Here is a 13,390-nt window from a genome sequence, read left to right as displayed (position 1 = left end):
TCATTAATCACAAGGAATCCCACTCCCTCAATGCTCAGATAGTTTGTGGGCACTGGAATGTGATCATGCATGTCTGTGTTCGATATCCAGGGAGCTGTCATGATTCATTCATTCTGCAGCAGTCGCAACTCCCGCTGGTTTTCACTCCTCCACACAGCTGGCTCCTGACAAGGGCTACCCTCTGAAAACCCGGCTGATGACTCCCGTAAGGAATCCTACGAGTAAACCAGGGTACAGATATAACAGGAGCTACATGGACAATAATAGAACTAACCATCGGGTTTCTCAAGATGCACCCCAGCCCATGCCTGTCCTAAACAATTCATTCCAAATGTCAACAATCCATCTATCACATTCACATCCTTTCCTCCTCATAAAAGCTGGTCATTCTGTTCACCTGAAGGCTCCTGTGTGTGATGAATAGGGGATGTATTAAAATAAAGGCCAAGAGAATGACGAGTTCAAATCAAGTGTTTCATTCATTGAAATAAATATCAGCATACTGCCATTAACATTGCTATACACACCCAAGTGAATCACCTTGTGTGACTACTAAGTCTTTCTCAGCCGCTTCCTCTCAGTCTAAGGTGGTGTAAACCTTGTGGTTTCAGCAGAGCCGGAGGCAGGCTGCTCAATCCCCTGCTTCAACACCACCTTCCAAACCTGTGACCTCTACCACCTAGAAGGTCAAGGACAGCAGAGGCATGGGAACACCACCACCTGCAAATTCCCCTCCAAGCCACACACCATCCTGACTTGGAACTATATCGCCATTCCTTCACTGTCATTGGGTCAAAATCCTGGAACTCCCTTCCTAACAGCATTGTGGGTGTACCTACCCCACATGGACTGCAGTGGTTCAAGAAGGCAGCTCACCACCACCTTCTCAAGAGCAATTAGGGACGGGCAACAAATGCTGGCCTAGCTAGAGCACCCACATCCCATGAAAGAATAAAACAAATTGCCCATGGTAAACATCCTCTGGGTTTTGAAGCTCGTGAGGCCCTGCCAGAGTCTGCCCCACCTGCACTGAGTAGGGTCCAACTCTGTCATTGGGGGTTGAGGCAGCATGTTCGGCTGTGTTTGGTGAGGGTGTGGGGGTGGGGAGGGATCAAGGGATGAGAATTGCCAGCACCTTGAGAAAAATCCTCACTGACATATGCTCTTACTCCATCTTCTCTCTCATGGCCCACCTGCATTTCCCTGCGAGCCAAAAGCTGGAGAGCACTTGGCTGCATTTCAGTGAGGCTCTGAGCCAGCAAGGTGACGCTTTTCTCCATTCTTTGTTAAGTGGCAGTCAGAGTGTGCAGATCAACATGCACACTGTGGCCTGTCTGTTTCTCCATGCAGGTGGACTTCAGTGCAAATGCCTGAAACATCAAGGCACTCATGCTAGAGATGGATTCCTCCAATCTCTCCCCTAGCACACTACCTCTGGAAATGCTGACAGAAGTACACAGATTTCCCAGTGCTGCTCCACAAGTTTCCTGTTCGTAGATGACCCCAGACACTCAGGATCCACGTCTAGTTGAGCACAGCCTAGACTGTCCTGTGCCCTCTGATGGGGACTCTCAACTGCTGTCCCTGAATCCAGCACCTGTTCCTGCTCATATGTGATGTGCAATTCATCATGTGGCAACCTAGCTATCACTAGTGCAGTACCCACCGAGGTGTGTATCTGTGCTGGTGGAGGGTACATGAGTGATATAACTGTATCCTCAGAGCGCTCATCCTCCTCTGAGGCCTCTTCAGCCTGCTCCATCATCAGCTCCTCCCTCACCCTTTAAGGACCTGTGGGAGATTAAAGCTGTCATGGGGAAAGGGTACAAACTCAACATATTGCGTATCATGACATTTCATTTAGTGGTGACAGCAATACAACATGAGAGGCAGTGTAATATCGAATGCTGTTACCAGGTCTATGGGTAACCCCCATCTCTCCCATCACTAACCTCTAACGTGTGTGCCACCCTGCTGATCTCCAAGCTGCCCTCCTCCAATGCGATGAGGATGCTGGTCACCCTTAGTTCTCTGCTTCTCCCTGGAGCTGTATACTCATTTCTGCTGCAATGAATGAAAGCAGAGAGTTATGAGTGTGAGAAGTGGGATGCCTATTGAGGATAAAATAAGAACATTCAAGAAGGGTAACTGTGAGGGATGGGTGCATGATGACTATAGAATGAGGGTGAATGTGAGTGTTTGCTGTTCAGATGGAGATTTGAGGAAGTTCCAGGAGCGAGAGGATATTGTGGAACGGCAAGGTACAGTAAAAGCTTTGTTAGCTGGCATGTGACGGACCTGAGGGTTGCCGAATAAGCTAAAATTCCAGTTAATCAAGAGTTCTACTTCCCAATGCAGGTGAAGATCCAACCTTCCACTCCAAAGTTATTGCCCGGAGAGTGAAGGGTGCCCATTGGCCCGGCAATGAAAAAGCCTATTCTTAATTTTTCCTTAATCCTTCGGGATCAGTGCACCAAGATAGTATGCAGAAGAGTTCACCCTTTCCAATGAGCCATCTATGGTGGAGATTGGACGGGGAACTCGGGAGCAAAACGTGTCTGACTGCAGGGACCAAGAATCCCATTGTAGTGAATGGGGAACCAATCACTGAGGCAAGATAACATTTCTAATTGCAGATGGCAACCTGAATTCCCATGGAAATTCTAGAACTAGAGCTTGCCAGTTGGTAAAGTGCCAGATAACAAAGCTTTTACTGTATGTCGGTCGGATGAATGCTGTGCAGGAGAATGCTAGGGAGGTTGGAGAGTTATGGATACCACATGAAAATGGTATGACACTCATTTCTCCTGATGTAATAAGGCCATGAAACCTTTTCCGACACAAAATCCAGGCCCTGGGCACCACACTTCTGCAGCTCACGGAATCTGAAACTTCCAGCCATGGGTGGCTGCCCTTTTCCTCCCATCTACAGGAAAGAACTCTTCCCTTCTGGCCCTCTCCACCTCCAGCATGACCTCTAGGAAAGAATCAGAAAACATGGGGGGTGGGGGGGTAGGGGGTGCGGATGAGGGGAGTGCAGCTTTCCCGCATCTTCCTTCCATGTTCATGCCTCCAGTTTCCTCCACAAGCACGGTTTCCTGCAGCCACTCTGACCCTTACCAGGGTCCCTTTAAATAGAGAGCCTTCATTCACAGAGCATGGGTCGTCATCACGTCCGCACTGTGATTGGTCGGGAATCCCAGAAGTGGGATGCTAATGCCGTGGCTGAGTTAAAGAGCCATAGCAAAACACACTGACCCACTAGCAGCCTCTGTGCTTTGTGCTGGTCTGTTCCATTTAGATTCTGCCCAATATTTCAGGTTGATGCCCTTTGGTCAGAAACTCAGTTCGGATGATAGGTCATTGATCTGAAATGTTTCTGTCTCCACAGATAATGCCTGACCTACTGAGTACTTCCAGCATTTTCTTTTATTTCAGATTTGCAGCATCCCCAGTATCCTACTTTTTTCCATCTACTTTAGTTGGTTGTTTATCAAAAAAAATTAACCCCATTTTAAAAGAATTAAGTTATGCAGTTTAACCCACAGGAATGAATTTTTTTCAAAAGGTTAGGAAGTTTTCCCTAAGAACTTGGATTAACTCCAAATACATCCAACGCTCTCTACACATTTAAATCAGAAACATTCTTCAGCTATGACTTGCTTGTAGTATTCTGTGATATTGAAAACACATAAAACTCTCCTCGCTGTATGCCACGGAACATTTTTCTGATAACGCGCTATATAGTTTAATATTTAAGCAAAAGACATGATATAAAGTCCTCTCAGATGGACATAGAAGATGCACAGGACACACACCGCAAGTGCAATGATACAAATGGTGGACTAACTCTGAAGAGTTATGAAAAACTGACCTTGCCTTTTAAAAATGAACTTTTATTTTTAAAAATGAACAACGGTCCAAAATGGTCACCGAAGAAAAAGGGATTGGCCTTTGTGTATTCAAACTGTCTGACAAGGACAAAGAACAAATCTTCAAAGCTAAGAGGTGTCCATTGCACCCCATCCTAAAACATTCCAGAATTGAATGTCTTCTTCCGAAACAAAGAAGGTGTGAAGTAGCCACATCCTGGGCCATTGTGCGATCACCATAGGGAAGAAACCAAAGCATCTCCTACCAGGAGGGGAGAAGTAACACAACATTACCTTTAAAAAGACAGCCTAAAGAGAGAGAGGCCTGAGAAAAAGAGAGAGAAACAACATCCAGCAGTTTGTTTTTCAGCAAGACAGAAGGCATGTGCCCTGCTGTAGAATCTTACATCTACATTAAACAGCAGTGAACTAGAAGTGACCCACCATCTTCAACTGAACTTTCAATCAAGAGAGAAATCTACAATCATCTCAGGCCTGCACACATCCAGAACATGATTTCCAAAAGAATTCAACTGGTTTATCGTGACTTCTTCCCCATTCCCTCACTAAAATTACTTTCCCTTTTTTCCTCTCTATCTGTCTCTTGTGTGTGAGTGGATGCGATTGCAAAAGTTTTGGGCTAAGGTATATTGATCAATAAGCAATTGATTTTCTGCTTTTTTAAACCTATAAGAAAACCTGACACTGTCTGGTTATTTGAAAATAAAACACCATGGGGTTGAACCCTTATAACAAAATACACTTGCTGCGGTCAGATGGGGTGTTGAACAGTGGGAACCACCCACATCACACCACATGGCCGTAACACACTGTTCAAAGAAAGCAGGGGAGTTCTCCCGATGTCCTGGCTAGCATTTATCCCTCTATAACCACCACTTATAAAAACAGATTTTCTGGCCATTTATCTTGTTGTTTGTGAGACCTTGCTGTGTGCAAATTAATGATTGTGTTTGTACAAGAATGTCTGACTGCCTTGAAGTGTTTGCCACACTCTATTGCACGAGTGTAACATGCAATGTTTTCCCCTCCCACAACTTATCATGTGGCCTTCTGAGAAAATTGCTTAACAAAGTGCCAAATTAGGGAGTGAAGCTACTCAAACTTATTTCAAATAGGATCCATATAGGTCCTGCAGGCAGAGAAGACTTTCATTGCACCGGTTTGATGTGTATAAATGTGTAATCTTGTCTATTCAATATTTTAATTTTTATTTCTTACTGATATTGTTTATTTTAAAATTATAACATACAAACCAACAACAGAAAAGAGCACCATTTGGAAAAATGTAGTACTGTTCTAGTGAAAACACACTAGCAAATAAAAGCAAAGTTTGACAGACACACAGCATAGTGATATAAATCATTTTAATGTGTTTTGTGTCATATTTAATTTTACTTATTTGTTTTATATTTAATGCTAAAGATCCTCAGAGGAAGAAAATTGTCTTGTTTGTGCTGAGTTATCTGACCTCAAGTAAGTGAACCTTTGAGGCTGGAATGCTACCACTGAGCTAATCAGAAAGTAAGGGATTTGACAGAAAGTAAGGGATTTGAGACCATTCAAGCATAGGCCCAGTGAATGGAGACTAGAGTATGTTCTCTAATGCTGGGTTGGCATTCAATGGGATGCTGATATCCAGACAGAGTGACCGTTGGATCACTGGTAGCATTCCTACCTCTGAATTGGAAGTATTGAGTTTGGGCCCTACTTTAGATAGCCACAGTCAGGGGATCTCCCTGGTTCAGAATGCTGGATTGACATCTGGGGCGCAGGGAGATACCTGCCAACAATGGGTGCCTGTGGCCACATTCCCTATTGTAAAAGTACGTGGAGCTCTTTAGCCTTGTTTGCAGCCTACTTAGAAGAAGGTACATTGAAGATAAACATGAGGAAGCCAACTATAAAACACATCAGTTCCTCTTGTGGCTCAAGAACCTCATGCGTGAGACTTGAGTTAGGGCACAATGGATGGGGCCTGATCTCAAACAGGGTGATAGTATGGGAATTACAACTGGCCTTCAGGTTTCTGGGTTAAGAAGACATAATTGAAAAGCAGCCAAGATTCCCGCCCTTGCTTGCTTTCAGCAACCCCTGCTGAAAGTGCATTTGTGTAGATACTGGATGAGGACAAAATCAGGTTCGCTGCCAAGGCTGACACATGAACATACGAACATACGAATTAGGAGCAGGAATAGGCCACTCGGCCCTTCAAGCCTGCTCCGCCATTCAATAAGTTCATGGCTGAACTAATTACTCCACATTTCCATCTACCCCCAATAACCTTCCACCCCCTTGCTTATCAAGAATCTATCTACCTCTGCCTTAAAAATATTCAAAGACTCTGCTTCCACTGCCTTTTGAGGAAGAGAGTTCCAAAGACTCGTGACCCTCTGAGAAAAAAAATTTCTCCTCATCACTGTCTTAAATGGGCGACCCCTTATTTTTAAACAGTGACCCCTAGTTCTAGATTCTCCCATAAGGGGAAACTTCCTTTCCACATCCACCCTGTCAAGACTCCTCAGGATCTTATATGTTTCAATCAAGTCACCTCTTACTCTTCTAAATTCCAGCGGATACAAGCCTAGCCTGTCCAATCTTTCCCCGTAAGACAGCCTGCCCATTCCAGGTATTAGTCTAGTAAACCTTCTCTGTACTGCCTCCAACGCATTTACATCCTTCCTTAAATAAGGAGACCAGTACTGTACACAGTACTCCAGATGTGGTCTCACCAATGCCCTGTATAGCTGAAGCATAACCTCCCTACTTTTGTATTCAATTCCCCTCACAATAAACAACAATATTCTATTAACTTTTCTAATTACGTGCTGTACCTGCATACTAACCTTTTGCGATTCATGCACTAGGACACCCAGATCCCTCTGCATCTCAGACAATTTTACACTTTCCCACATTATACTCCATTTGCCAGGTCTTTGCCAACTTACTTAACCTATCTATATCCCTTTGTAGCCTCCTTATGTCCTCTTCACAAGTTACTTTCCTACCTATCTTTGTGTCATCAGCAAATTTAGCGACCATACATTCGGTCCCTTCATCTAAGTCATTTATATAAATTGTAAAAATTTGAGGCCCCACTCATTACATCTTGCCAACCAGAAAATGACCCATTTATGCCTACTCTCTGTTTCCTGTTAGTTAACCAATCTTCTATCCATGCCAATATGTTACTCCCAACACCATAAGCTTTTATTTTCTGCAATAACCTTTGAGGTGGCACCTTGTCAAATGCCTTCTGGAAATCTAAGTACAATACATCCACTGGTTCCCTTTTATCCACAGCACATGTAACTCCCTCAAAGAACTCCAATAAATTGGTTAAACATGATTTCCCTTTCACAAAACCATGTTGATTCTGCCTGATTACCTTGAAGTTTTCTAAATGCCCTGCTATAATGTCTTTAATAATAGCTTCTAACATTTTCCCTAAGACAAATGTTATGCTAACTGTAATGTCTCATTGGATGAGGTATCCAAGGAACCATATCCCTGTAAGGAGTCTACACCTTCCGGGGTAAAGAAAATTGTTGCGAGAAGAAAAACAGTTTTTTTTTCAAAATAAGACAAACATAAACTTACGTTTTCTCCTGTGCCTCCAACTTCTTTCAGTTCTCCTGGAGCTGGGGCTCCCACCTCTAAATTTGTTTCCCAACTGGCTGAAAACTATTTCTCAAAAAGATTATTGAGGAGACAGAACATTAAAGTTGATGGCAGCCAAGTGTCGGAACACAGAGCAGTGACCAGACCAAATTTTAATATCTTTTTTGGCTGCCCTTTACAATAGTGAAGTACCTGGTGAGTGAATCTGTTAGCAACCCAAGACAGTAGGCTCACTGAAATAAGTTACCTAGTCAGTGGCAGCCCATGGATTAAAGATTGAAGGCTTAGCGCAATATATAATGTGACTAAAATGAACAGAGCACATTTTTATTTTAAAAATGTCATTTTTTAAAATAAATAAACTGATAAGGAACTAAACTAAAATCATTTTAGGGAGAAACTCTTCATCTGATGGAGGCAATGTGGAACATTCAGCAGCAGCATATAGTGAGGGTGGGGGAACGAAGCAAGGTTTTCACCCATCATATGGTGCACTTTGTCAAATATGCAAAAGATGAGGGGTTTGAATGTAATAACTTGGAAATAGACTGGAAACTAGGACATGAAAATAAAATCTCTAGCAGCTCAGCATCTACTGTGGATCAATAATTCTCAAAAAAAAAATAGTTTGAATATCACTCAATACCAAGTTTAGATATTTTATTAATGGTGCTTATACAATAATCCTGTATTCAAATTCTGGTATATTTTTGTGTTATGTTTTAAACCCAATAAATGAATGGAATTTGTGTTCCATATATGCCGGCATAGACTTGATGGGCCAAATGGCTTCCTTCTGTGCTGTAAATGACTCTATATACCAAACTGTTGATTAGTTTTTTAAAAAGTTTAATTTACTTCCCTTTTACTTGATTTAATTTGAAACAAATTATAGTGAAGTTGGCTTATGATAATTAAGTTCAAGAATCACTTCAGAGCTAACATAATCTAGTTTTGTTTTTAATGAGATCAAATTCTAAGTAAAATGGACACTTCTTACATTGACTATTACAAGGAGAGGTTGTTACAGGTACTTAGGATGGACATCCACCATACAATGTCCATTTCAGGATTTACTTTGTCAGCATGTGTACTTTAGGGCATTTCTTTTTACATGTCCCAACATTAACTCTGAACGTTTTCAGGAGCATGCCCAGAGAGTCTGCTTCAAATCCATGTTGCTAGTTTTTACTTTCTTGCCTTTCTTCGAGAATTTTCAAAGACTTTTCGGCCAGTTTCCCATCAGAGACAGATGATTTTTGGGAACTCTCCTTTGGGGAAGGTAGGACCATTGTGGTGCTCCCCAACAGGGCACTAGTAGAGTGAGCTAGGGAAGTAAACTGTTGCCTTAGGCTAGGATGCTGGAAGGTCATTGTGCTCCACAGGGCAAACTCACTGGAAACAAAGGGATGAGATCCAGACAAAGTTGGTCTGAAAAGGGTTGGAACTGGATAATGACTGGGTTGGGTAATTGTTTGATTGACATTGGGCAAGCTTGCCAGAACACTATGGCTGTTGGGGGATACCTGGAACGGATCAGATGGGGATCTAAATGCAGAACTCAGAGACCAAGCTGTCGAGGATAAAGGATAGTGACCAGAGTTGTAGTCAGCTATGTCCTTGGAGGTCTGTGGTTTGTTGGAACTCTTCGACCCTCCAGATCGCCGAGTGGTACTGGACAGCAAGGTTTCAATAGCTGAAACCAAATCATTGTTGCAACCTTTCAGCACCAGCTCCAGCACAGATTGTTTCTGATTGGGAAATACCTTAGCCAGAACCTCTATGGGGGGCCTTTTGGATTTGCCTGCGGGAGCCACGTCCTTCAGCACATCTTCGGACTTCAAGAACTTCCTGATGTCATTGAAATTATATCTGGTGGCACCTTTAATCTGCTCTTTATTTTCGTTCTTCCGCTCTATGTCATTGCTCGACTCCGGGAGGGGCGACGGTAAATCGCTATTTTGGGTATCTGTGGATGAAACAGGCTCTTCCACCTCACTTTCCGTAATCTGTATTTGGTTCTTCTCATTAGCCATTCCCTCGACGTCTTCATATTCATCTGGCAATAATTAGTAAGATATTTTAATTAGAACTTCAAAGTGAATGAGTAACTTGCATTACTGTGCATAGTAACATACAGGGATATATTTTTCTGAATAATGTTTTTTGTAAACTACTTTTGTCAAACCCCAGTCTAAAGTGGAGTACAGGACACTGAACCCTCATGTTTAAACCTTCTCATGTCCCCACGGAACATGAATTCGTGCTTCAAACAATGCTCCGGTTCAATTCACACAATGTGCTGTACGCATTCGTTTTGGGTAACGAAGCAAAATTACCTTAAAATACTCATGAAGGCATCTATACTTTCCAGTGTACATAAACTGCCCAAGTTGTCCTGAATACTATTCGCGCGTTTGTTCTTGTACACACACACTATACTTTCCAAGATAGCAGGATTTTACAGCACACAATGAGGTTATTCAGTCCATGGCACCTGTGCCAGCTCTGAAACGATTTATATAAGTTTAGCGTTACTTTGCTTTTATACTATATTCCCCTGCATGAAACCTAGGATTCCATATACATGTTCACAGCGTTATCAAGTTATCCTTCCACTTTTAAAGATATGTGCAGTTGGACCTCTAAGCCTTTCTGCACCTGTATTCTTTTTAAACTTGTACAATTCAGTACACATATCCTCTCTATTCTCCCACCCTCAAATAGAACAACTCCAATTTCTCCGCATTCAATTACATCTGATGTCTACCCGCCAATCTACCATTATGTATGTTTCTGTACACAAACGCTATACTGTGACCTTAACTTTTTTTTAAAGATTGACAAATTCCAGTACAATTAATTCCCAACTATTTAAAATTCATACAAAAAGTAAAACATCTCGAGTCAAGTATGTGGCAACCTATTGTTACGGAAGCAGGCCCGCCTCAAGAACTAGTTGGAATGCAAGATTATATTTCAAATACAGATAACATCTTATATGTTTGTAATAAGGAGGATGAAGTTTAGTTAAGGAAAAAGCTCCCCACCTAATAAGAGGTTTGTAAAAAGCCTGTTGTACGTGTAAGGACACTAACTAGGCTCTTAGTTTGCGTTTAAACTTTAAACAAAACCTGGTTGCGAATCCCACCGTCAGACTACCCAGGAAGCCTAGAATTTAACAAAAGATCTTCCGGCAATTTATTTGAAATTTAGGGGTAAAATGATTCGATATGTACATGAGGGAGCCACGCCAGTTTTTTTCATTGTTACTTAGAGACCCCAATTAGGATTAACTTTCACTTGGTTTCAAATTTTAATGTTTTGCGAATTATGAAATTTGTGTTATTAGCTACATACAAATGTAAAAATAGTATTGACAGGAACAATATGTGAACGTACAAATAAATATATCGCTAATGTCCTAAAGTAGGTTATAACGTTACAAGGGATTGCTTTTCCCGTTACCTAATTCCCTTACCGCATCACAACTTATTCTGAGGACTTCACTTGTCAACCTTTGAGAGCTAATGCAAAATGTTTAAATATCAATTCAGAAAGTAAAAACTGTCAGTCAGCTCCCAAATACAGCACAGTAACCTTCTGAATGTGGAATTAAAATATTTTAAATCTGGTTAAGCAATTGTCGCTGGAAATCATTACAGAATGCCAGTCGAGATCAATTTCTCTTACACTTTTCAATTCTATAAGTGGCGCGTTGTGTTAAAGTGTCACTGAAGTGGTCGTGTACGGTTTAATTGGAATAATACAAGTCCATAAGGGTGCGGATTTTTAAAAGAAATATCTAGAAATTATCCCAGCAGCAGGTCTCTCTTTGTTTCACTTGTAACCAGGCAATTTGATCCCTTAATCCCTGCGCTCTGCAGTGATTAATCACGTCCCTGGGGCTGAAACGGTAAACGCGGGTCATCCAAACAGATCAATCTCCCTTTTCACCCCTGCGCAATTATCATAACCAGAGTCTTATGCCTTTGAACTAGCCGGCTCTTTGATTTATGTTGGGAATTAACGTGGAAAAACAAGCAGGAAGCCAATTTGCAGTAAGAATAATCAGACGCTGAAGTGCTGGTAGAAAAGGGGATAACCAGTGTAGCTTGCTTTGCCACTGATTGTTCAGTTAAAATAGCATCCAGATTGTTGGAGTCGCTGCATATTGTGCTGCTCCTCTTTGCTCATTAAACTGAAATATATGTTCGACCGCTTATTCGACACAGGTAATTCATGCTCACGTAGCCATGAAATCGTTTTCAAGTTTTTTGTGATCACTATTACATCTGCGTTAACCTTCGTAGAGTGAACAAAGTTAGTCTGCTGTCAAATCACCTTAGACTTACTGACGGTAAGGAGATGTAACGAGGTGCTGCTAATCTCCGAATAGAATTGATTACCCATAAAATTGGGCATTTAACGGTAACAAAACATTAGAAAACATTTGTTAAATAAACAAGTATTTCCAATGCTTGGCGTGCGCCGATACAGCGGTTTGGTTTAAATTCTGCTGAACAAATCAGGAGCGATTTTCCTGAGTTAGCGCCCAGACGAACCGGAAATTGCTGGGACACCAGGAATATCTGGAAATCGGTCGGGTGGAAGCTGTAAAGGAACCCCACCCCCTCACCCTCCGATTTTCCCATCCAATGCACTTGGGCGCAAAATCTCCCTTATAATGTCCCTGTAGGGGAACAAAATGATCCCATTTTGTAGTCTAACACGTAAATAATTTTGGCTTTATTGAAATAGATCCAAGTCGCGGGATAACATAACCACCTGCCAGTTGTTAGATTAGTTGCAACTAGGGACATAGAAGATAGCAGTTGATTCATTCTCGGAATAGGTGCGACAAGTTGAAAAACAAATGTCGATTTGATTAAAGAATTATTTTTATAAGCTTTTCCACATGACAGGAATTGCATCTCTAAATATCTCATTGGGTGTTAGACATTTGGAACGTCCCTGGACGAGATTAGGCTCTGTATAAATGCTAGCTTCTATGTTTTCATTAGGGAGGTGATAGTTGAAAAGACTTTAATGAAAGAATCTTACCCATTTGCCAACAAACGCAGCAAGAAAATTTCAACTTCAGTTTAAATTCTGAGTGAGGAGCCATGAATGCTGTCTATACTGAGCAATGCAGTGTCTCAGGCAGTTAAAGCAAAACACAGCTGATGTCTAATATCGGGCCACTACACTGTTCTAATAGCTGATATATCAAAATGTTACTGTTATAGGAACATTTATATGAGCCTTGTGTCTTGTAATTGGAGGCTATTCGAGTACACGAAGCCTTGAAGCATTTCTGTGCTAAAACCCAATCGTTCCTTACCCGGTTGCTGATGTAGTTGAGAGTCCGCACGTGCTGTCTCCTCGGCTCTGTGTCTGCCTCTACCTGCTGAGGACAAGCTATCTGAAGGAGCGGAGTCCTCGAGACTCTCGGGGGCTGGATACATGGCTCTGTAATCCTCGGGAAAGACCATGTTGCAAGGATTCTCATTGCTTTGTTGCCTCCTGAGAGCCACCTGCGCTGCCATGACCCGCTGTCTTTCCAGGATGAGGATGCACTTGTCGCAAGTGCAGTCTTTGAAGCGGCAGTAGCGTTTGTGCCCTTTGAGCCAGGACAACACCCCATGGTTCCGACAGCGAGCGCACTTAGGAGTTCTCTGAGATGGTGCCCGGGAAGACGCGGTGGGTACATACAGGTACGGAGGACCGTAGCTATTCATGGTAATCACAAATTGGGAGCTTTGTGTTTTTGCAACACGAGGGTCGATTCTTCCTCAATTCCTTTTTGGAAGATGAGAATTGTATTCGAGCAAATAGTAAAGCAATGGAGGAAGCGCAAGCCTGATTTCAAGAGCAAG

The 13,390-nt window shown here is 42.2% G+C and overlaps 1 protein-coding gene across 1 annotated transcript in view; it reads right to left on the bottom strand.

Moving 5' to 3' along the window:
- Positions 1-8,692: 8,692 nt before the first annotated feature.
- The window catches only part of LOC137373217 (uncharacterized), a 68,569-nt gene continuing 63,871 nt past the window's right edge, over positions 8,693-13,390 (bottom strand). Inside the window, exons 13-14 of the mRNA XM_068038073.1 lie at positions 12,856-13,305; positions 8,693-9,570 (exon numbers count right to left, since the gene is read on the bottom strand). Coding sequence (XP_067894174.1) covers positions 8,693-9,570; positions 12,856-13,305 — 1,328 coding nt within the window. The remainder of the gene's footprint in view (positions 9,571-12,855; positions 13,306-13,390) is intronic.

Source organism: Heterodontus francisci, chromosome 8 (assembly GCF_036365525.1).
Source record: "Heterodontus francisci isolate sHetFra1 chromosome 8, sHetFra1.hap1, whole genome shotgun sequence".
In the NCBI taxonomy this organism is placed as follows: domain Eukaryota; kingdom Metazoa; phylum Chordata; class Chondrichthyes; order Heterodontiformes; family Heterodontidae; genus Heterodontus; species Heterodontus francisci.
Note: the sequence above shows the minus strand (reverse complement) of the source record. Positions and strands in the feature narration are given on the sequence as shown.